General features: G+C 35.5%; 1 protein-coding gene across 2 annotated transcripts; it reads right to left on the bottom strand.

The window, feature by feature from the left end:
- Positions 1-768: 768 nt before the first annotated feature.
- LOC128219800 (myosin-9-like) lies at positions 769-24,023 on the bottom strand. 2 transcript variants are annotated; one of them, XM_052927837.1, is made up of 9 exons: positions 23,947-24,023; positions 6,299-6,433; positions 6,065-6,196; positions 5,809-5,894; positions 4,906-5,132; positions 4,377-4,540; positions 4,130-4,283; positions 3,496-3,710; positions 769-3,270 (listed from the first exon to the last, which is right to left on the bottom strand). In XM_052927837.1, the coding sequence occupies exons 1-9, from the start codon at positions 24,010-24,012 to the stop codon at positions 3,058-3,060; spliced, it is 1,392 nt and encodes a 463-aa protein (XP_052783797.1). In that variant the 5' UTR covers positions 24,013-24,023; the 3' UTR covers positions 769-3,057. The 2 variants fall into 2 exon arrangements, with proteins under 2 accessions (XP_052783797.1, XP_052783798.1); XM_052927838.1 differs by lacking the exon at positions 23,947-24,023 and adding an exon at positions 21,608-21,626.
- Positions 24,024-24,353: the final 330 nt, after the last annotated feature.

Here is a 24,353-nt window from a genome sequence, read left to right as displayed (position 1 = left end):
CCTTAACGGTACATATCTCAACCAGAAATGTGACCTGTGATTTTTTATTACTTTGTATTTCCTCTTGTAATATATGCAATGGAATTCGCAGAAGTTTTTCTAGTTTCGTTTGGAGACCTAAAACATATAGGAAAACACTTTCTTTTGCATTTGCAAGCTATGTAGTTTTTAGTTTTCGATCTTTCGTTTTAGTCTGAGCTTATATCAACACTCTTTGCTAATCGAAAAAATACACGAACTATAGTTGATATATTTATTTATGTTATGCATCATAGTGTACAAGATACATGTTTATAAATTATCATACCAAGAGATCAACTTTGGGACACAGACTGATAAAATGCGCTTTGATAATGATATGGAAAATGAAATGCAATTAAATAAAGAGTACGATTTGAGCATTTCAAGGTCTTTATACCATTTTACTTGCGAGGTTTTGACATGTCAATATAATGTCATATAAAGTGGTGAATCAGAATCAGAATCGATGTACTTTAGAAACGGATATGGTTAATTTAAGCAAGTTTTGGCAGATTGAGTGCCATTACTTTTTGTGCGTGGAAATGGCAAACACTTAGTGAATGTGTCATGGTTAAACGTCAATAATCTGAAAGTAATTGGCCTTTTATGAATAAGCTTTTTAACGAATCTAATCGTGATGATATCCTTTTAAAGCGGATGAATAACTAATGATGGACAAACCGCCATCAACAACTACTCCGAACGAGTTGATGCCTCATGGTCGGCTATGAACAAAAACAGCGAAACTTATGAGGAGCAAAGCTTTATTACAAACATCATCACAGCATAGATAGAACGTCAATAGAGATACATACATCACTGAAAATACAATAAGATTACTTTCTACACAAAGTAGAGGACTTTGTATAAATGTTTATCATTTTTTGAAGCATGAAATCCTACTTTTGCTCTAAATTTAGAAACCCGATTGACAATTACGGTATAATTCGATATGAATATAATGTGACGACAAGAACAAACGATTAAAATTACTTCAAACTGTAAGTAGTCGTGAAAGTTGACATACATTTGCGTTTTCATGTATCTGTTTGTGAAGTACTTGTGTAGAAAAACAACAGCAAACTGTCGTCGAACCAATCGCAATATAGAGGTACGTCCTATCAACTAGCGAACGGCAAATCGCAAAGATGTTCGCTTTACTAACCAAATACTTATTAAAACTACTCTTATTGTCGCACAGTCGATGGTTGCAGTAGGATATCCCGCCCAAAATAAATAAAAAATAAACATGGTTAACAAACAATAAAAAATATTATCGAATGATGTAATAAACATGTTTCTAGTACATGCATCAATATAAGGCACACAGAGTTATAGATACCATAATGATTAATCAAGATACAAATGCATAAATCTAAAGAAAACACAAAGTGGTTAATAAGAGAGTAAAATAATGTAATAAATCAACCAGAAACACCACGAGTCGACAAATCTAGGTTTTAAGTAATTTAAACTACAGGGACAAGCTGAATTATAAGAAAACATGCATAAAACATAGGTTGTGCCATCAGGAAATTAGTCCACTTTCAGTTTTCGATATCCTTATACAAGCAGTAATCTTATATTCATTCATTCATATCAACTAAAACTGTATCTAAATCAGCCTAGTGTATACACAGTTTGTTCATTTTGCATCATTCTTAACTATTCAATAGGAAACCGACCTTGATCAAAATGCCCTAAAATCAACGTCTACTATGTTCATCACATTACCTTTTTCTGAACTCAAACTATTGAGCAGAAACGAGTGTTTTAAGTTTATCGAAACCTCTATCACTTCATGATCTTGCGATAAAGTAACTCGATCATGATACATCATTTCTCACCCCAAAAGTACATATCCACCTATGTTTGCCGAACGTCATGAGTCATAGCTTGTTTGTTATTACTAACTTAACTGAATATATTAAGCAGAGTCCTTTGAATAGCTTCACTTGTCTGGTCTTGACCCTTATATGCATAGTATTACTTAATACAATCACAGTGTAATTTTGACAGGAACCTCCAATATACTTAGTTTCATTACCGCAGGCTATTCTTTACTTAAGTTTTTGGGTTATTGTTTCGTCAAAAGCCTCTTGACCCTGCATTCATAGTTTCAGATGATTAAACACCATAAGATCAAGACCTATCCCACACCACACCATATTAACAAAAACATGTAAAACAAAGCTGTGTACCATCTGCATCAATCCTTATTTAAAGTTAATGAAAAGGATGATACTTTTAACAAGGGCAAACATTGATTCCAAAAACAGCAAAATGGCATCGAGGTATAAAGTATGTTGGTATCTATAAGATCAAAGTGAGGTTACACATAAAAATGGCAAAATAATCCAAATAACAAAACAATACACCGAGAGTAGAGTAATGCTACATTTTTAACATATAAAGCATCCGAACCTACGACAATTACTACCATCAACACATCTAGACAGCACTGCTGCCAACAAGTGTCTATATAATATATTCCCATTATACATTAACAGCAACGATGACTTTTTAGAACAAGTTAAGAGGTAAACATTGTTTCAATTATTTAGGGATATATATATATATATATATATATATATATATATATATATATATATATATATATATATATATATATATATATATATATATATAACAATTCCTAATAAAAAAAATGAAATTGAATATTATTGTTTATATGTTTTTGGCGCAAAAAAGATGTGAATCCACTAAACATTTTAATTTGAGTTATTTTGTCAAGATATTTTAATATTCACTTAATATTGATCATGTTATATTAACTGAATTTAACATTGAATATGCAAATTGAAAGCATAAAGTAGACACATTAAATATTATGTAAACTGAAATATAAATTTATACTATTTTTTATATAAAAAACATTAAATCTGCTCAATAAAAATATCATCTCATACAAATATTGTTTTATGTGTTTCATCTCCGTTATGACTTCTTTATATGTTTTTACTGAATTGTCATCTTGTAGCCTTCAATGATTCAATAGTTCAGTATTTGCATCATTCATGCGTCATTTTCGTCGGTAATGTCTTCAATCTGTGGGTAAACCTGGTCGATCTCTTTCTTCAGCTCACTTAATACAGCTTGCTTTCTGTTTTTTCTTTCTTCAGCAGACAAGTGGTCAAGTGGTTTTGACAGATACTCGTACAGGAAATCTATCTCCCTGTCCGTCTCCACAACATAAGCGCCGCAAAGTTTCCCGAAAAATCCCCAGTTCTAGATGAGAAGAAATCAAACAGTTTGAAGTGAACCTAACATCTTAAATATGAGTTAGTCATTTAAGGGATATTTGTGTCGTCACATATATATTTATTGACTGTACTTGAACAAACATCTTCAGAAAGTATCTGTAATTTACATAAATATTAATAACAACCATAAATAATGAATATATCAAATATAATATAAAATTTGTCTTCATAAGAAAAACACAATTTTAACCTGTTCAGCTCTTTCTACGGACTTCAGAAAACGTGTCTGGTATCGTTCGTCTTCTATCTTCTTAAGGTAAACTTCTCCGGCTTTTGTGTCATCTTTCAGGTACTTTGTTGCCGCTGCCATATCTTCCCAAAACTTAATAATCTTTGTAAAAAGCTTGTCCACATCACCCAAGTGGGTTGCCGCTTCCTTAAGGTTTTGCACGTCACCAAGGCCAACTGTAATAAAGTGAATCTAGGTTGTCTAAATTGTAAAGATAAAACCCTTGAAACGCATTGCTGTTTTACTTTTCGTACTGATCTAAACTATTTTGGCTCGATAGTGAAGAACGCTATTAGCTGTAATGAATCACTGTCGATTCCGTTTCTTGGTAAAAACCAGTACTGTACACTCGTTGAGTGCAAAACGATTCACTGGTGAGCATTGACATCACAATAAAGCAGTCGGATATAATATTCCCTTTGGTCACACTCACCCTCAATTGTCTTATTTGACGGAAGTCGATCATTATAATAAAAAAGTATGCGTAACGACTTTAGATACGTGTATCTATAAAATATTTAAGATGAAAACAAACGCAACGTAAAAAACTCACAACAGTGAAGGCATATTAATTATAATCTTACATGTATACTACCTGTTATATCTCTGTTAAGTTTTTCGATCATGGCATGTCTTTCTAGCGCTTCTGTACGTTGTTTGTCTTCTTCAATTCTGAGTTTTACTTGTTGCTCGTTCCTCGCCCTGTCCTCAGTATTCAGTAGCTTATACTGTTCTCTTTTCAACTTTATCTTAAAAAAAACAAGGAAAGATTGATAATAATCTAGCATTCAAGAAACATAGCCCACATGATTTATTTGTGAGGACAATGGGTTCTTAATTACCTGACTTTGCCTTCTCCTGTCCTTAAAAAAGCCTGATATGAGACCCACAGTAGCAGTCACTATGGTTTTGGCGGATTCTGGGACGCCTCCAACAGTAAAAGATCCCATCACATCGTCTATGAATGTTGGTCCGTCTTCTGAGTCCAAGGCTTTTATGTCCTTTTCTACAATGAAACAATGAAAACTTTAAGGACAAGCACAGTAGTGAAAACCTTATTCAATACTATGTGTGAAGTCTCGTTGATGAAGTACAAACAAACACAATCAACTCTACAAGACAAGAAACTATACAACAATCAAACTGACGTCATTGGTAAACGTTTAGTTTTGGGAAGTCAGAAGCCATCTATACAGTAGTGACTAATGTAACATTTATATCCTGCAAAGACATCAACAGCCGTCTGGCAACAACTCAAAACCTAAATATGAACGATATTGCGAATATTGCTCCTCCCGTATTTTCTTTTCTATTTGCAGTACATATTCTTATTTTAAAACGTTGTATTAATCAAATGCGCAAAGCATATACCAATTTCTTCGCCCATGACTTTCCTTCTAGATCGAAGTTCTTCCAGCTCCTTATCAGATTTTGCCAACTCTACCTTCAACTTCTCAGCATTTTCATTCGCTTGCTGTTGCCTTTTTTCTTCCATCTCCTTTTCTATCTTCTTTTGCTCGTTAGTTTTCTTCACTGTTGTATTTCGTTTGTCAACATCTCCAAGATTTTCCTGAACCTTTCCTTGTATCTTATAATAACTACAATATAAAAAGTGTAGCTGTCAAGCTAAGGCAGTCACTATAAGACTGTATACGAAAAGATGCACCTATTTTAAATAGAAAACAATGGCATAGTCCCAAAAAATGACATGTCAAGGGTCTAATCATTTGGTAATGATCAACAAAATGTGTGTCGCTATAATTGTATCGAACAGACTATAGTAGCCGCTGACATGTGTAAATTAACACATAATTTGTTTAAATTAAAGTGACATCATAATGATTCGTGAAGCGTCTGTCAGGTCAAACACAATATATCGAAGTCATGTTTTGAGTTATAGGACTTACATAGCCTTGAAATTGAAAATTTGAATGGCTAGCTCATCGCAATTTACAATGAACTGTTGGATGTGAATGTTCTAAGTAGTCCGTCACAAAGTTTTACTCATTCTCATATTGAACAGGGTTTTTTGAACGAAATCAACAGTAGCAATATTTTCATCGTATACCAGTAAACAGTATACATGTGTAAATCAATAAAAAAACGACAAATAACGGCAAGTGAACTGGATAGTACACGTTTTATACCGGTAATGCCTGGTTTTGCTTGATAACAAATTCCTACACACACCGAGAACGAACAAGATGTGCTTTGATAAGAAATATATAATTGTTTACAAAAAGCATGCAAATTGTTATGTATATATGGCGGTACCTTGCTTTTGTCTTTTCAGATTCTGTCTTCATATCCTCGGCAAGATCGAGTATTTGCCCAAATGTGTCCCTGACTATGTCAGCGTCCTTGTGATAAAAATGTGTCATTATCATTTAATCAATGGCAAAGATCAATGTGCGAATCTTATTTTGTAAACAACAACTAGTTTAATGACACAAGTAGTTAGATTGTCGAACGTTTATGCTTTGGGAATACGAACCGTATATTTTAACAACAACTTCAGTAAAGTTCTTACCCCAAGTTCGACGCCGTCACGAATCATTGGCAACAACGTTTGAACAACATGTTTTGACGTCATGGTAAACTTCTTCATTAAGCCTGACGTCATTAAATGCTGTGCTCGAGCATCGTGAGCTGTTAGACGAACCTTAAATATATTGCGATTATTATGGTTAAATGACATGTATCATAAATATTATTATTTTACAATATACTTCTAATTGAATCGTTAGCACATTTCAGAGTTCACCTCTTTTGCAATATCAGGATGGTCGATCAAATTCAGGTAGCCTAGTTCAAGGTATCGAGCCACCTCCCGTTGGGAATGGTATAGGCGAACTGCGGTGAGCTGCAGCGTCTCATCTTTCTCCAGCAACACTGATTTCTACAAATATGAGAAGGAATCGAATTTTAACTGCTGGTTTCTGATTCTTAACCACTTAGCTTTATCAAATCTGCATTTAGTTAGCTATCATAAATACGTCAAGATATTTCAAAACAGCCCGAAATACCAAAATACCACCGGCCGATTAATGCTCTTTGCAATTACTTTGAATAAATTCATTTCAAACATTAAGTATATATTGTTCTTTAAAGTGACACTCTTATTCAGTGACGCACATGCACACGCAAACGCACTTGCACACGCAAACGCACAAGCACATGCACACGCAAACGCACATGCATACGCAAACGCACATGCACACGCAAACACATATGCACATGCACACGCACATGCATTTGCACACACAAACGCACACGCATATGCACAGGCAAACGCACAAGCACAGGCACACACAAACGCTCACGCACATGCATACGCAAACGCAAATGCACACGCAAACGCACATGCACACGCACACGCACATGCACACGCACACGCATTTGCACACACAAACGCACACGCATATGCACAGGCAAACGCACATGCACACGCACACGCAAACGCACATGCACACGCACACGCAAACGCACATGCACACGCAAACGCACACGCACACGCAAACGCACACGCACATGCACACGCAAACGCACATGCACACGCACATGCACACGCAAACGCACATGCACACGCATTTGCACACACAAACGCAAACGCAAATGCACAGGCAAACGCACATGCACACGCACACGCAAACGCACATGCACACGCACACGCACATGCACATGCACACGCACACGCATATGCACAGGCAAACGCACACGCATATGCACAGGCAAACGCACAAGCACAGGCACACACAAACGCTCACGCACATGCACACGCACACGCATTTGCACACACAAACGCACACGCATATATATGCACAGGCAAACGCACAAGCACAGTCACACGCAAACGCACACGCACATGCATACGCAAACGCAAATGCACACGCAAACGCACATGCACATGCACACGCATTTGCACACACAAACGCACACGCATATATATGCACAGGCAACCGCACAAGCACAGTCACACGCAAACGCACACGCACATGCATACGCAAACGCACATGCACACGCAAACGCACATGCACACGCACACGCATTTGCACACACAAACGCACACGCATATATATGCACAGGCAAACGCACAAGCACAGTCACACGCAAACGCACACGCACATGCACACGCAAACGCACATGTACACGTAAACGCACATGCACGTGCACACGCACACGCATATGCACACGCAAACGCACACGCACACGCACACGCAAACGCACATGCACAGGCAAACGCACACGCACATGCACGCGCAAACGCACATGCACACGCACATGCACACGCAAGAGCACATGCACATGCACACGCACACAGAACAAAACTATCATTCGACAAAATAAGTACATATAATCGCCGTAACCGGGAACGAACGGATGAAGCTGAAGCTGAAACAACAGAGCGAAATGTTTCAGATGTTGCGATGTTGTGTTATTTACGAGTTAAAAGCAAAAGTGTTGCACACAGTTAAACATGTAGCATGGCAAAAATATCATTCCTGGATGCTGAAGATAAGCAAACAGTGATATAATTTAGTATAGCAATGGTCAAATAAAAAAATACAATGAAACCGCTATTAAAAGCATCAGTGACAAATTAGTGAGGTAAATGTGTCTGTTACTCAAAAAAAAATCACATCTTGATGTATTTTCGATACGAGGCAACTCAGACAAACGATAATTTCAACCTTCATTAGCCAATAAAATGACATATATTCAAGCATTAGGTATATTTAGTACAGGTTGTTTTTTTATTAAACAGTATCTTTTCATGATAATACGGGCTTGAAGACAAACGCGAAGTCTGTACAAGCCCTCTTACGGTTTGTACGTGTATGCAAAGGACTACTTCTTTTTTGCCGGAGTGATAGGCATTAAAAATTTGGGGCACCACTGAACCGTGAAAATGAGAACCAGACAAGCTCGTCATACATTGTTCATATAAAGCGCGTGCATGCCGGCATGCAAATTGTACATGTTTAGGGCGGGGTATGACCTCCGTTAACCAATGAAAATCAATACGGAAATACCCGAGGTACATGTACAATCGACCTTCGGCACTTGCATAAAAGGAGTGGAGAACACATATAATGAATACACGTCTAAAGAGTACTTCTTTTGACCGGAAATTATACTTCATAACTCTGCAATAATAATACAAAACGAACAGGGTTGTCATAACAATTGTGTTTTTTTACCCAACATCTTAAAAAATACCGTTTAAACTGTATATCTAAATAATTAAGTTAAATGTATTTATGCGCATTTTACGACAGCTGATGTAAACAATGATTTGCACATAGGCACATTGCAGGTGCACGTGACGTCTTCAATGTGTCTATTATATTGAAACTTTCAGCATGATGCAATAACACGGATTTAACGTTGCTTTCACGGTGAGTTGTACTAAGAATTATACTTGTTATTGTAAATTCAATCGTTCATACGTTGCTGTTTGGACACCATAATGACATAACGTTGGTTTTTACGGATAATGAACAAGCTAAATTGATGCAATCGGTATCCAGATATGACCTTCCGGTCATAATTTATGACTCATCACTATACATTAGTCATTCTAAAATGCCGTCCAGGTTGGGTTTTTTTTAATGATGGTTAGGGCTCAGACTCACGACCGCAGGAACACTAGCACGGCGCTCTTGCCAACTGAGTTAAATTAGCAGCTGGTTTCAACTCACACAGACTAGACTCGTCCGTCCATTAAAGGGGCTGTCTCACAGATGATAAAATAGCGAAAAGAAAAGAAAATTGTCGAAAAATATCATAAATTTGGCATCGATCTGTGACACAGTCCCTTTAACCATTTAGGCCGACATGTAGGCACTCCTGCTCTTTTACTGCTGTCACGATTGTGGGTAACCTCAGTGTAATTATGCCCAGTTTAAAAATTAAAAAAGTTTACAGTATTTAATTAATATTTTTGTCATGGCGGAGTGGGGCAGATAAGAATACTTTAAGCGATAAAGATGTATGAATAAAATTACAGAAAAACCACTTCAGCACAAACAATGAAATCAAATGTTTAGTAATTCATAATGTGATTGACAAGGGAGGGTTCGGGAGGGGTATCCCCTCCCAACAACCATCAAATTTGGCATGTTTGACCTGGTTTTAACAAGCATTATAATGTGAGTATTATAGATTAGGAACCCGGGGGAGGTTTAAGCATAAAAGGCAGTGTTTCATTTTGGCAGAATTACATGATAACGCTAGAGCTTACAGCGTCTTACCCGTGATTTTTTTAACAAGGTTTTCAGAAGGATACCTTTAGGCGAGATGAAATGTATTGACATGTCTCGCTTAAACTGGCACATATTTCCGCACAGAATTTCTTTAAGTTAACCTCTTTTCAAAATTAATCAGCTGAAGGCATGTTTAAGCATGCAAGACAGTTTTAGACAAACTCTTTCCTACAAAGTAAAAAATAACATTTAAGTAATTAATTATTTAAATGGGGTGGGTTCGGCAAAATCAAAATCCCTCCCAACAAGCAATGTTAATAATACCTTTTTTCTCCTGCATATAATTAGAAAATGCGGGGTCATCAGTTTAGCTCAAAAACAGTGGCGTTTTTTGCAATATTTTTCAGAAGTTTTTAACAATTGCTTGTAGATCAGTGATTTTTCTTCATGCAGTGTGCAATTTAGTCTTCCTAACACCTGTTTCGACTTGAGAAAGAATATGGCCGAGAAATATTTTCTTCTCAATTTGTTCTTAAAATACAGTCTATATGAATTACTTAAAAAAGGATATATATTGTTTATGTAAAATTAACAAGACATTTACAATGCCAGCTCTAATATAGTAAAGTATAGGCATAGCAAAATTCAAAGCATTTTTATTATATATGCTTTGTGGTGATTTATAGACATTTATGAACAACAAAAACAATCTTTCACTGTTTCAAACATATTGAGATATTTTTTACTGTTTGAAATTTCAGCCAGCTCTCAAATAAATATTGAATCCCATCAATTTAAACTGGTAGGCCAGAGATGTGTTAATTGAGTATGTTGTATATACTATAAGGGTGTCAATGATTGTATGTTTGGGTAGGTGTTGTGTTATTTTCATTCTTATTATAAACAGACCCGGGAGGAAATGATGATGAACCAGCCAGACGCCCGCCTGCCACCTCGCCGAGCTGTACTTGGTGTATGCCAACATGCCGACATGCTAAAATTTGTTAGCACTTCAAGATCATATAATGGAAAATTGTATCCAAACTGAAGTATAAAGTGAGTAAGTTTGATCATATTAGCCCATTGATACTGTTTGTTCCATTTCTAAATGAATTTCTTTCATGTTGTTTGTCAATCATTTCTGGTGCGGCTTTGATAATAATATTATTTTCTAATGAAGCTGCTGATTTGTATTAGTCTTTGGTCTGTATTGTGCATCTATTCGCACATTTTGTTTGCTCTTTTAAGCAAACATTACATAAATTGCAAATTCTATAAGCAATTAATCAAAACTTACTGCACATTTGATGCAGAATGATGTTTTATTTTTGCACCAGTCAATTATAACCACGCCCCCCCCCCCAGGTCCGGGGAATAGCCGGGACTTTGACTTTCAGTCCAGCCAACCCGTGGTAAAATCCCCGCCCTGCGGGGATGAACTGATGGTTAAACCCCGGCCAAATGCCCCCGCACCTCCGCTAAAATTGGCGCTATGGCAAAACCACCGTGGTCACCCGGCCCTGCGGGGCCACCTGGAAAGTTAAAACACGGCCCTTTTCCCCGGTTAACCCCCGGACCTGGGGGGGGGGAGGGCGTGGGTACAATTGACTGAAGCATTAGTGTGCATATGATTTTCAGCTTATGGACAAGAAAACATCTACTTCAACAATCACAGCAACACAATGAGATCCCTATTTTAAAGAAATAATGCCAACTTTCATTAATTCATTAATCAATTCTATCAACCATTCATATATATTCATTAATTCATTCATTTATTCAGTTTATACATTGAAAAACTTGACATTTCTCAAGGCAAAAGAAATAAAAAAAGTGAGCCGCTTTCATAAAGATAAGAGCCTTTTCCCTTCATGCATTAAAAACAACCTTAATTCATTATAAATGTCTTAAAATCCCTAATTTATTGCTTATTTCAATAGCCAGCCTGGTTGCTGTAGCCACAGAGGAATTTTCAAGGACAAGAACCAGTGCAAGGTTTTCCAAGAAAGGAATACCATCTCCAAGTAAGAAGATATTCTAAGCATGTCTGGTTTTAATGCTTTCAAAATGCATCTGGGTACTCAATAAGATAAGATTAAACTTTGAGTTGTTAAAAACTGATTGCAAAATGTCCAAAAGACTATATATTTCATAAAATTTGTCCTGAAAATCCTTGAATTCATGACATTTTCTGCATATTTATCACATTGATGACTACATGATAGGTTGTGTATGCCTCAAATGAGTGTTTACAGGCCTTTTTCAAACTTTAACAGTAGTGGCAGAAAGTTTTATTAGTGTAAAACATTGCTTTTGTGTCTTGCTTGCAGATCATGATGTGCCAATAAGCTCCAGTTAGCTGCGCCTTTTTTTCCCCGGCGGTAGTCCTGCAATCTGAATCCAGGAGATGCAGCTCTGAATCCAATATTTCAGAAGAATAAAGATGTTAGTCAACTCTGTAGTACTTGTTTGTGTGTAAATGATTCCAAAGAGTGAGATTTATAGCAAATAAGCAACTTATAGACAATGGTGAAGTGCTGTACTCTGAATTTAATGCCAAATCTAGCCTTCAAAACAGATACTTAAAGTAAAAAGTTTTTAAAAATGGGCATAATAATGCTATCTCTGCATTTTCTACATCATGTAGCCACCTCAATAATGAAAACACTAGCAGTTGTCATGAACCTTTCAGTTTTGGTGGGATTTTTTCCATTTCCTTTGTTGCGCCATTTGTCCCAGAAGCAAACAATTTGGCATAAGTGGTGTTTAGACTTTCTATAAACACATGATCACTAAATTTCTTTTGTTAAACTAAACAGTTCTGTTACCTTTGTATATAAGTGGACCAGAAAAGCAAACTTTTGACAAGTTGAAGCATTTCAGTTTGGCTCTATGTCATTTTTTATATAAAACACTAAGCCGATGAAGTGGAAAAACCTTATTTTGCTTAGAAAAAAATCTTAAAAGAGTAGGCAGGCCATTTTTTGTGGTCTGTTCTATAGACACTATTCAAAGCTACAAGGAAAACTTTACTTTGTCAAATTATTCCAATGCATAAGGAAATAATGGCACTTCAAAGGTTTGCAGCTTACCATTTGAGGGAAATAGCTGTTTCTGCTTTTTTATGAAAATACCACAGGTGCTAATACTCTCATTCATTTAGTTTTTAATATATCATTGCCAAACTTTCAGTATGTGTTGCATATAGCCTTAAGTTGAACTATAGGAGTTTTGAAGTCTGTTTCGGAAAAAAATGTTACTTAAATAGGCTCAAGACCACAGTTATCTGCCCCCTGTTGACCAAAATCCGGATGTGAATATAGAAAAAAGAGTGCTTGTGTTCAAGTATCAATATTTTATTAAAGTTGAATGAAAGAGAAGAAACAGGTGGCCTTTTTGCATAGAGCTTAACATAATTTGACACTGTATTGCAAAAACTGATAGTTTTCAGTGTAAAAATTGGAAAAATCATTGCCTGTGGAACTTTGTAAATTGGTTGTTTGTAGCCTTATTCCGTCTTGACCTCAGGGTCATGTCTTACTACTCAATTTTGTGAGAAAACGCAATAGTCCACCCTATGTTTTCTTGTTATTAAATTTTGTGTCTTGGATTGTTCTACAGCAGCCAGTTACTTGTTTTTCAATTGGGACTGTTTAAAAGTAAGAAGCCAAGTTAGTGTCTAAATGAAACATATATTAAAAATAACTGTGGTCTCACGCCACATAGCATGCGCTTCTAAAAATAGGCATTTTTTGTTTTCCCCAAGGTTTTCTGAGGTGGTAAGCGCTTATTAAAATGTATTGTGAATCTGGTTACAACCGGTGTTTGCCTTATTTCTAAACGACATTTGCAACAAAATGACAGCTATTAAATGTGATCAAACAATAATTACAGAATAAATTGATTAAACTTGAAAGTTGTGTTATGGTAAAAATCTTATATATATATGTATATAAATGTAACTGTGTTCGGTATAATAAAATAAATATTGCATGGCTTCCAGTGTGACAGTACATATTGTCAACATTCGGGTAAATATTTATATAATGACATATTTTGGGATATTACTCAGGACATAAACATTGTACGTATATGCTTAAGAAGACTTTATATCAAAGTAATAGCACTGTTTTTGTCATAGTTTAGGGATAGAGTTTTTATCCTATTTTTATCAGAAATTAAACAGCTTTTTATGTAATTTATTTTCTGACATGTGTGATACCTTTTTTTTTCATTTATTGTGATTTCTGATGTTAAAGCTGCACTCTCACAGATTGAACGTTTTGCCACCTTTTTTATTTTTTGTCTTCGACGAACAAGTTTTTGCGTAAATATCTGCAAACCAATGATAAAAGACTTCTGACAAAAGATCAGATCACAACTTTTCATATTTCCGTCCTAAAAATGATGTTTTATGCATTTTTAATAAACCGTTAGTAACGGTTTAAGCCATAAAACATTAAATTTGGATTGGAAATATGAAAATCTGCGATCTGATCTTTTCTCAGCAGTCTTTCATCACTGGTAAGCAGATATTTACACACAAAAAAATCTAATTCCAAGACAAAAAATTTAAAAAAAGTTGTTAAAACAGTAAATCTGTGAGAGTGCAGCTTTAAGTAACAGCAAAACTTTTACTGCATTTTGATATTTTCCTAAAAAATCAAATGTGTGCAGAAATGACAACCTCAAATAAGTGGATTTTTCTTTATTTTATATCAATGCTTTAAAGGAAAACAATCAAAAGCAAAAAGTACTTGCTTTAGTTCATGTACAAGCAGGAAAGTTATTAACCACTTCTAAACTTGACAATCATGTAAACTGAAAACTGAAACTATTTTATTTGATTAAACGCCTGTTTCTATAAACATATTCAATGGCGTTTTACAATAAAACAATCATAGTAAAATATGCAAAATGATAAAATGTAAAATCACATTATCATCAAATGAATACGATACACTTTACATTCATCAGTATAAGACAAACAACATCATGTTAAAAAATAAAAAAATAAAAAAACAGCAATAGGAAATATTGAGTATTCATGACATAAAGCATTCAGTTCTATGAAACCAGTTGGCACAAGTTAAATGTTACTTATTGCTCAGTAAAAACAGCACCAATACATTCAATGTAGTTATCATTAAAACAACGAGTAAAAATCTCTAAAGTAATGAGTTTTAAGATTTTTCTTAAAAACATCCAAAGATGGAGACTGTCTAATATACAAAGGCAACTTATTCCATAACGTTGGACCTACTGTACTGAAACCCCTATCATTAAAAGTTTTCGGTTTGTTAAAAGGGGTTGAAAAGCAATATTCTACATTTTTAACAGATCTAAGATTCCGTCCTGTTGACACTGGCTTGTTTAAAAGTTCAGTTAAATAAACAGGAGCATTGCCAATAAAGCAATTATACATTGTACATAAAATTTTAAAATTGATTCTAGCTTTGACAGGTAACCAATGCAGTTTGAACAAAGATTCCTTAGAACTGTCATATTTACTGCGACGTAAAACAAGTTTGGCGCACATATTCTGAATTCTCTGCAATTTCTGTATTTCGGTCTCAGAGATACCATACAAAATAGAATTGCAGTAATCTAAATGAGATATCACTAATGAAAGAACTAGAATTTTAGTTGCGTCCTCTGTCAGATATTTGCGAATGTTTTTTATTCTTAAATAGTTCAACATTGCTGCTCTACATTTTGTTTTGACATGAGTGGTAAACCGAAGACATTCGTCTAAATATGCGCCTAGGTACCGTATACACTTAACGTTTTGAATAGTGTCACCAGCAATATCAATGTCTGTGGTACGACATTTATTTAGTTGTGCTTTACTCCCAAATATTATAAATTCTGTTTTGGTAGTGTTCATTTTTAGTTTATTTGTGTTCATCCAGTTGTTGATGGTAACAGCACACTCTTCCAGTTTGGTTATTGCAGTAAGTTCATTAGTTACTGAAGTTGGCCGAAAACATTTACTAGCTATATGGTCGTCGGCAAAGCCGTAGACGGAAATAGTTGGTGGAATGACATCAAAAAGAGTCCCCGCGTATGTTAGGTAAAGCCACGGGCCGAGACAGCTCCCTTGAGGTACACTGCACTCCAGAGATCGTGGATTAGATTTAGTAGAACCGATTTTTACACAACAACTACGTGGGCGCAGGTACAAGTCGACCCAGGCTAATACGCTACCATTTATCCCATACTGATTTTGTAGAACCTCAAGTAGAATCTTATGGTCTACTGTATCGAAGGCGGCGCTTAGGTCAATAGCAATTAAGGCTGTAACCTCTTGCTTTTCCATACCATCAAGAAGGTCATTAACTAGTCTAAGTAACGCCGTTTCACAGGAATGGTGCCGTCTATAAGCAGATTAGTTTTTTGGTAACAGATTGTGTTCATCTACATGGCTATTGAATCTGAAGAGAGCAGCTTTTTCAATGAGTTTCGAGAGAAACGACAGATTACTAACAGGTCTGTAGTTAGATAATTGTAGCTCTAGTCCTGCCTTTTTCAACAAAGGTCTTACAACTGCTTGTTTCCAATGAACAGGGAATACACCATTTGCCAGCGAAAGGTTGACAAGTTTAGTAATATTTGGCAGAAGATCACTTAGATAAGCTTTTAGTATTTTGGTTGGTAATAAGTCTAACTCACATGATTTGGTGTTAAGCTCGTTTATTAGACGCAGCACTTCAGACTCTGTCAGATTGACAAAAGTGTCAAAACGTTGTACCTGTTTAGATTGTGGTTTAAAACTTGGAAATTCCGCAAGTGTTTCACGAATTTTAGTTATTTTGTCCATAAAGAAGTCTGCAAATTGTTCAGCTAACTCGCTCTCACTTGTAGCTTGGGGCATTGGATTTTCAACTTTAGTGCCGGTAAGTTCCGAAACTATGCCATAAAGTTTTTTAGAATCACCCTTGGCATTTAGGATCATATCACTCATTACTAATCTTTTCTCAGAGTCAATCGCCTGACAATATTTATTCCGTGCTTCTTTGAATGCTCTAAATTGCTCAGGTTGTTTGTACTTTCTCCAGATTTTTTCACTTTTGCGTATTACACGTTTCAATTCTAAGATGGACTCACTGAACCATGTACATTACACTGCTTAATTAAGACCATGTAGTAGTAACTTTCAATCCATTCTTTTTCAATAGATTATCAGTTATTCTTAGTATAAGCCTTAAATATATTTTAGCATTAACTTATTCATTCACATATGTTGCCCTCCACATTCAAATGATAAAACATTTGAAACTTGTAAGGCTCACTTTTGTTTTCATTTTCAATTAAAAAAAATTCTTGCATTTTTTCTGTTACTTTTTTATATATTTATTTTCTAATTACAGACTTATTCTACAATTTTACTATAAACGAAACACTTATGTGATGGAAATATATTGCAGATATTGAAATGTGCTTTGAAAAATATACTAGTTACTAGTTTTTGAAAATGGAAGTAAACCCCTTAAATCTTTTTGTTTGAAAAAAATGAAGTTTTAATAAAAGTTGAGTAATGTTCTTATGTTTGACCCTTCCCTCAATGGGCCATTTATTGCATTCATATTTTTTATAAAAAACTTCCTTAACTTTTATTTTATTTGCATTTTTTCTGTGTAAACAATATAGTTTTTTTTTCAAATGTGATAATGCTTTTGACATGTGATATTAAAAATAATTGTTTTATTTACTGTTAGGGATTATACTCATGCATTTGGTCAAAGGAATGTTTTACTGATGTTGCAGTTAAATCAACATATTTTATGAAATGGATAGTGTTGAAGTTTAAAAATCTTCAAATATGAGTATTGAATGTTATTGTTACAAGAATATATACTCATCTTTTACTTTTTTAAAAAAATGTCTTCAGTATCAGCTGAATGCTCATGTTTTATCCTCATTATAATTATATACTACCTAGTTCTTGTTTATAATAATTGATAATTTGTCTACTGCAACATAACTGTATGCATTTCACATTACTCATTTACAATGGCCATGTGCATATTTATCTCATATTTTATAGCTTTAGTCTATAAATGTATGTAGATAGTGTATCTATGTAAATTAAGGACTCATAAATAAACTATGAAATACTTACTGCTTGCTTTATGGAAGGTGTGAAAGACCAATACTGATAAGGATTTACATCTGGTAATAGGAACCATTTCCTTCACACTACTTAGCCGATTTCTCTCACTTTGGTCTTAATTATGCACCCGTCAATTGTAACCACGCCCCCCCCCCAAGTTCCGGGGGTATACTGGGGATAGACAGGGAAATGGGCCGTGTTTTTACCTTTCGGGTGTATTTGTTCAATGGAATGTTTTACTAATGTTGCAGTTAAATAAACATATTTTATGAAATGGATACTATAGTCTTAATTATGCACCAGTCAATTGTATCCACGCCCCCCCCCCGGTCCGTGTGTATACCGGGGATGGTCCGGGTGTATACCGGGGATAGCCCGGGAAATGGGCCGTGTTTTTGCCTTTCGGGTGGCCCCGGAGTGCCGGTTGAATGCCGTGGTTTTGTCTTTGCTTTAAATAAAGCGGGGAATGGGCCTTACCTAGGGTCCCTGGCAGGGGTCGACACTAACCATTTTTCCAAGGGATCCCGAAGGGACACCAACATTTGAAATCAGGTGTCCCTTCCTGAAATTAGAAGTCCCTTCCACTTTTTCATTGTTGAGCCTGTTTTAATATTAAATTCAACATCCTGTTACTTTTCAATTTGTAATGCAAGTATACACCACCATATTATACATGTTTTCAGCAGCATGTAATGACAGGTTAGTAGCACTGAATGGCAGTGAGGTATATTTTGGTCTCTAAGCTGGTAGATTGGGTTCAAAAGCGGGAGTCCCTTTTGCTTTCAGCCAAAAACAGAGATGGATACAATGTAAGCAAAAACTTGATGTTGTTACCAGGGTTCGACACTAACGGTAGTCCGGTAGTCCGAGACTACCAGATTTTAGGTCGGACTACAAGACATTTTAAGTCAATAGTCCGTCGGACTACTAGAAGAAAGTAAATATCACATCAGATAATTGAGCATAAAATCTTTATTACGCTTAAACTTGCGTAAAACGTGATGTCAAGAAGCTAATTATCACCGGTAAACATTCATCGTAAAGCTTGCCGAAGATGGCCGAGCAGTTCCGGACAACGTGGACTGTTTTCGTACTCTATGGTGTGTTTTAATCGTCAGACATGTGCACCTCTGCCAATTTCAGCGAGGTAGATTTGGGACCAAGTGGCAGAATTTCTAAAGCCCTTGCATTTTCAGTCAAAAACAATGAAAGATACGATGTAGACAAACACTTGACGGTTGTTACTATTTTTAGATTTTCTGAAAATACTTCATGGTTATTATGGTTTAGGGTATTGCAAAATGTCGGTGTATATATATAATTATATATTAAGCAAACAGAAGGAACATTATGCCTGGCTTATGAAATCTTTTAAACTGGCTTTTAGAAGAGCAGCTGATAAATTAATCATACTGCCAAAACAGGTATAATGCAGTGTAAGTGCAGACGACGACAGAATTGTGTGCGTTAATTTTCGCGCCAAAATGTCATAACATTTTATACATTGAAGCTAGGGCCAATAACAATTGACACCACGCCGATAGCGATAAGGCTACACCTACAGTGTCACATGACATCTTAATTGGGGACCTCCGACAAATACCCAGAAGCAGACCATGATAATACAAAAGTTGAGATTGAGACAATGAGAATCAGATTAAAATTAAATGCATGCGACATGGTAAAACATAGCAATAAAAGCAAGTATAACATTAAATAAGTTCATTATTATTAATTGTATGCAATGTATAATTCAGGTAGAAAAATGTCTAGACTTTAAAATAATTTATTTGTAAATAACATTGGAATTTTGTTACAGTACAATAACAGTCTCTATTTTAAAACTCAAATAAAGGGAAACAAAACATGTATTAATTTCCTATCCGAAAATCAACAAAAAAGATGTTTGTATAGATCCATTGTCAAAACTCAATGGATTTCGCTGTTTTTCTTCCTTTCTCGATTCAGAATCACCTGTTTTATACAAGTGTAATGCATTATTATCATTGTTGATATAACTACCTTATTGTTTCTCTTAATGAATAAATTTCCGTATTAAATGAAATGCAAAACTGTTCTAACAATCAGCATAGAAATTTTGAAACGACCATAGTCATTATAAATGCAAAGGTTTTTACTTTGATTTGCGTCGTTTAAAAATATGATTTTGTTTTATCTATACGTATATTCTTTTTGTGACCTTAAGCTATATATCCGATATTTAATTAAATTTAATAAAAAATGTAACTCACATAAACTGAGGTGTTTTTTCCACTAATATGTCAAACAAACTTACAAGCAAATGTATATGCTTCGGATTAAAAACCTTTCGCACAATAAGGAGACAAATTTCAAAATCAAACTACTAGTAAATCGCAAGATATCATGACCAATCAAAGGGTTATATACTGACAATGTTCTAAGAAGGCTTAGTCTCACAAAACACTGAAGGAATCCGTTGCAGGCTTGCATTTTTTTGGACTACCAGAATTTTTGCTGGACTACCCAGATTTTGGATCCAGTAGTCCGAGGGACTACCTTGTGAAAAATGTTAGTGTCTAACCCTGGTTACTATTTTTAGATTTTTGGAAAATGCGCATAAAATACATCATGGTTCAGGGTCTTGTCAAATGTCGGTGCTTTTCATTAAGAAACAGTAGGAATATTACATCTGGCTTGTGAAAACTCCAATCAATATTTAGCAGAGCTGCTGATAAATCAGACTGCCCAACAGTCGTAGTGCATACTGGAAGAGCAGACGACCAAAAATTGTGTATACATGTTAATTTTCGCGCCAAAGAGTCATAAAATGTTATAAATTGATTGAAATAATGAATAAAACCCTGCAAATTTTATTTCTATTATTTTTTTATCAAAGCATAAAATAAATGTCTTTAAAATTAACAAAGATTATTGATAAGTTGAATGCCAATTAACACAGAATGCTGAATGTAGGATGCTGTTCTTTTGTGTCATAAATGTTACTGTAAATACTCGAAGGTCGTATCATATTATATAAAAGGTATCACCAGAGTTGGCATCTTTTTTGGGCGGTTCTGACACATAAGCAAAACAATTCCACATAAGCATTTTACCGATAATAAATCTCTGTCAGCTCTGACCTTGTTTAAAATGTACACAACAAAACGGAAGCGTTAACATGCATGCGCCTTGTGAAATGACCTGTTTATTTATAGATTCATGACGTAACTATAGTCAAATAGTCAGCTATACTTTCGCTTTGATGAGTCCGATAATGATAATTAATAATATCATTTTGACATGTGCTGTCAAGAAATTTAGGGGAGCCCGAATTTAGGTAATAAATTAATTCAATGCTACTTATTTATTGATATTTAGCGTTTATCAGTCAAAAATTTAAGTGTCCCGACGGAATACCGGACTTCAAAGTTCAGGTGTTCCTCCTGAAAAATTGGTGTCCTCGGGATCCCGGGACCCAGTTAGTGTCGAACACTGGTCCCTGGGGTACAGGGGCATTTGGCGGGGATTTTACCATCTGTTCATACCCGCACGGCGGGGATTTTAGCCGGGTTGGCTGGACCGAAATTCAACCTCCCCGCTATTCCCTAGCTACAATAATGAGCGATCAGGGATACTTTTTTTTATTATTTTGACATTTCATGTGTATCCCTGTAACGCTACAACTCTCTACCATTTAACACTGGGCGAAAGAATATATAGTTATATTATGCATCGATGTTGATTAATAATGATATAATTGTTACAAATGTACCTGACAGTGATCTTAACTGGGTTGGATTTGTCGTTAGAGTCGTTATTTCACATAAATATACTCTGGGTCACGAAATGAGCGTAGCAGTCCACCATTTTTTATACATGTTGATTTTTATCGAATAAATTTGTACCCATCCGTCAATGATTGTTAACCCTGTGCGCAGTCACAGTTATCCTCCCTTTTCTATGTATTGTGCAGAGCAACGCAACAGTGTTCAAAAATGGTGATACCTAATCATCATCATCATCATCATCATCATCATCATCATCACGAACATTATCATCATCAACTTCTCCCAACTTGACCCATCAAACACGTTAGCGTTCAGCGCATTGAAATGGTTGCATTTTAATAGTGTTATTTAACCGAGCCTATTAACGACCAAAATATTCGAAATCCTCTACCCCGTTTCATACATGTACACAACCTGTCAGATTTGTCCTAGATTTACAGATTAATGGATACAATCGATGCATGTAAGTGCATTATGGTATCTGAACATGTTTTTTTGGCATAATGACATAAATAAATGTGTGTTTGATAGTAGGCAATGATATTTTCGTAGAAATTTGAATTTATAACAAAGATAATTTAAAAATTGTGGCCGCGAGGATCCTCTGCGCAAGGCCCGTTTGCTACTTTTTGCTGGGATGGTGGACGTCACCAGTCTGCCATAGTCTAAAAATCGTCAAAAGACTGGTTGACGGCCATTTAGGTGGACTACGCTATTCCCCTGACCAGGGGAGCCGTGGTTACAATTGACTGGTGCATTACTAATCAAAATACTAAGAGATCATGCAAAGTACAGTGTGTATATACTAGTGATGGGCAGTCGGCTTGGATTTTCATAATCGATTAATCGGAGACCCTGATTGATCGATTATCCGATTAATCGGCTGTAATCGGACAGTATCACAAAAGCATCATTTTCTGATGTATATATCAATAAGGACCTTAGTTTTCATGTGTGTTTCATTTCTTATGCTTCAGTCAGGAAACATTTCTGGCATATTGAATAATGGGGGGGGGGGGCTTGGTTACAATTGACTGGTGCATTAATTAAACCGGTTTTGAAAATTAAATTGAAAAAAATGAGACATAACACATTGGTTTTGGATGGCATTAGCTATTAAAAATAACGAGTAATTGGAAATTAAATAAGCAAAACTTTTCTCACGTATTTTCGGAGTTGGCCGGCAAACATTTCCATTCTTCAAACAGTTTTTACATTGATCTTGACGTTCATTTCAATATGTGAGCACAGCTGGGGTCGATCAAGCCTAGTTTCATAAGAATCTGGGCTTGAATGACCCTAACCATTTTTGCTGGAATAATTTGCACTTGTCCAGCACCTGGACGACCGATATCCAGGGTAATCAAATATTTTTAGATCGATGTCCCCCCTGGCCATCCGCCATCATAAAGCTATTTGAACGCAAAGAAAAACTAAATGAAAGTACTGTTAAAACTCAAAGTATCGGTTACTTCCCTTAGCTCTAAGTTACTGCTGTATATAAAGTTGGAGATTATGGAACGATGAGGTCGCCGATCCCCAAATAAGGAATATCTGCCGATAAAATCGATTATCGGCGATCATCGGCCCATCACTAGTATATACCACCTGTTTCCAAAATAATGTTTTGACAGTGCTCCGTCATATTGTGAAAAGGTTTGCCGAAGTGTTTTAAGAAACTAAACTCGCAATCAAAATTTGGTTAAAGAACGAAGGTAGGGCTCCGTAATCGGCGTAGACTGCGCTATGTTTCATTTACAATGGTGAAGAAATTGTAAAGTTATCTTTGTTTAAAGTATTTTTTCAAATCAAAATATTGCCTTCCGACGTAGCATTTATGACGCAATTTATCACGTGGAATACACACATTGAAAGTATGGACTGTACTGGACTGTAGACCCGATATAAAAATAATTATATAGCTGAAAAGCACATTCAAAAAAGCCTCTTCGTCCTTGCCATATGAATATTCATAAATTAAGGCTCTGTGCTTAACTTGAAAGAACATGTACTGAAAAGTTTGCGACTTGTTTATATAAAACAGCTAGTTGTTCTTGATGGCCCGAGAGGCCAAAAATGCCAACCGCGATGTATTGTACAACATGTGTTTCATAAAAAGAACTACGATTCCGGCAATAACACTTAAAGCCCGTAGAGGCAGCGCCTTATTTCATATTACGTTAAGATATACAGGTTAGTAATAAATATAGCAAATTAAATTAAATAAAAATAAAATGAGTTTAAATTATTGATAGCATATAACAGAATGATAACCTTTTTTAAATATTAGTAATCATTTAAAGATTGTTTTCAGAAGTTTTACCTCGAGTTTTGACACAGCCATTGTCCTGTTCTCCTGCGAAAGAAAAGCTGTTAAGTGCGCGATCATTTATAGGTTCCTAGCTCCGGATGTTTTCCGAAAACAAATTGGTAACGTGGGCCGACCTAAACATTTAAGCATTGACACGATTTTGAAAGTATTTTTACATTTACATGGGTATATTTTTATTTCAATTGCATTTATATATTTATATAAACAAACACAAGCGATCGCACGCACACACACACGCACGCACGCACAAACACACGTCACTTATTACATACAAGGATCGATGTATGGATAAAAAATCAAAGGTTGTGCTAGCACTAAGCCAAATGACCAGTAATGGGTCAAGCTTTTATACCATTCACTGTATTTTACGTGTATTTTAAATACATTTATGTTTTGAT

Source organism: Mya arenaria, chromosome 15 (assembly GCF_026914265.1).
Source record: "Mya arenaria isolate MELC-2E11 chromosome 15, ASM2691426v1".
Taxonomy (NCBI): domain Eukaryota; kingdom Metazoa; phylum Mollusca; class Bivalvia; order Myida; family Myidae; genus Mya; species Mya arenaria.
Note: the sequence above shows the minus strand (reverse complement) of the source record. Positions and strands in the feature narration are given on the sequence as shown.

Excerpts from the sequence above, each read along its gene's own strand:
- LOC128219800 (XM_052927837.1), bottom strand. The coding sequence starts at position 24,012 with ATGATCGCGCACTTAACAGCTTTTCTTTCGCAGGAGAACAGGACAATG. Across the intron at positions 6,434-23,946 it reads TGGCTGTGTCAAAACTCGAG|AAATCAGTGTTGCTGGAGAA; the intron begins GTAAAACTTCTG and ends TCATATTTGTAG. Across the intron at positions 4,284-4,376 it reads ACAGGAGAAGGCAAAGTCAG|ATAAAGTTGAAAAGAGAACA; the intron begins GTAATTAAGAAC and ends GTTTTTTTTAAG.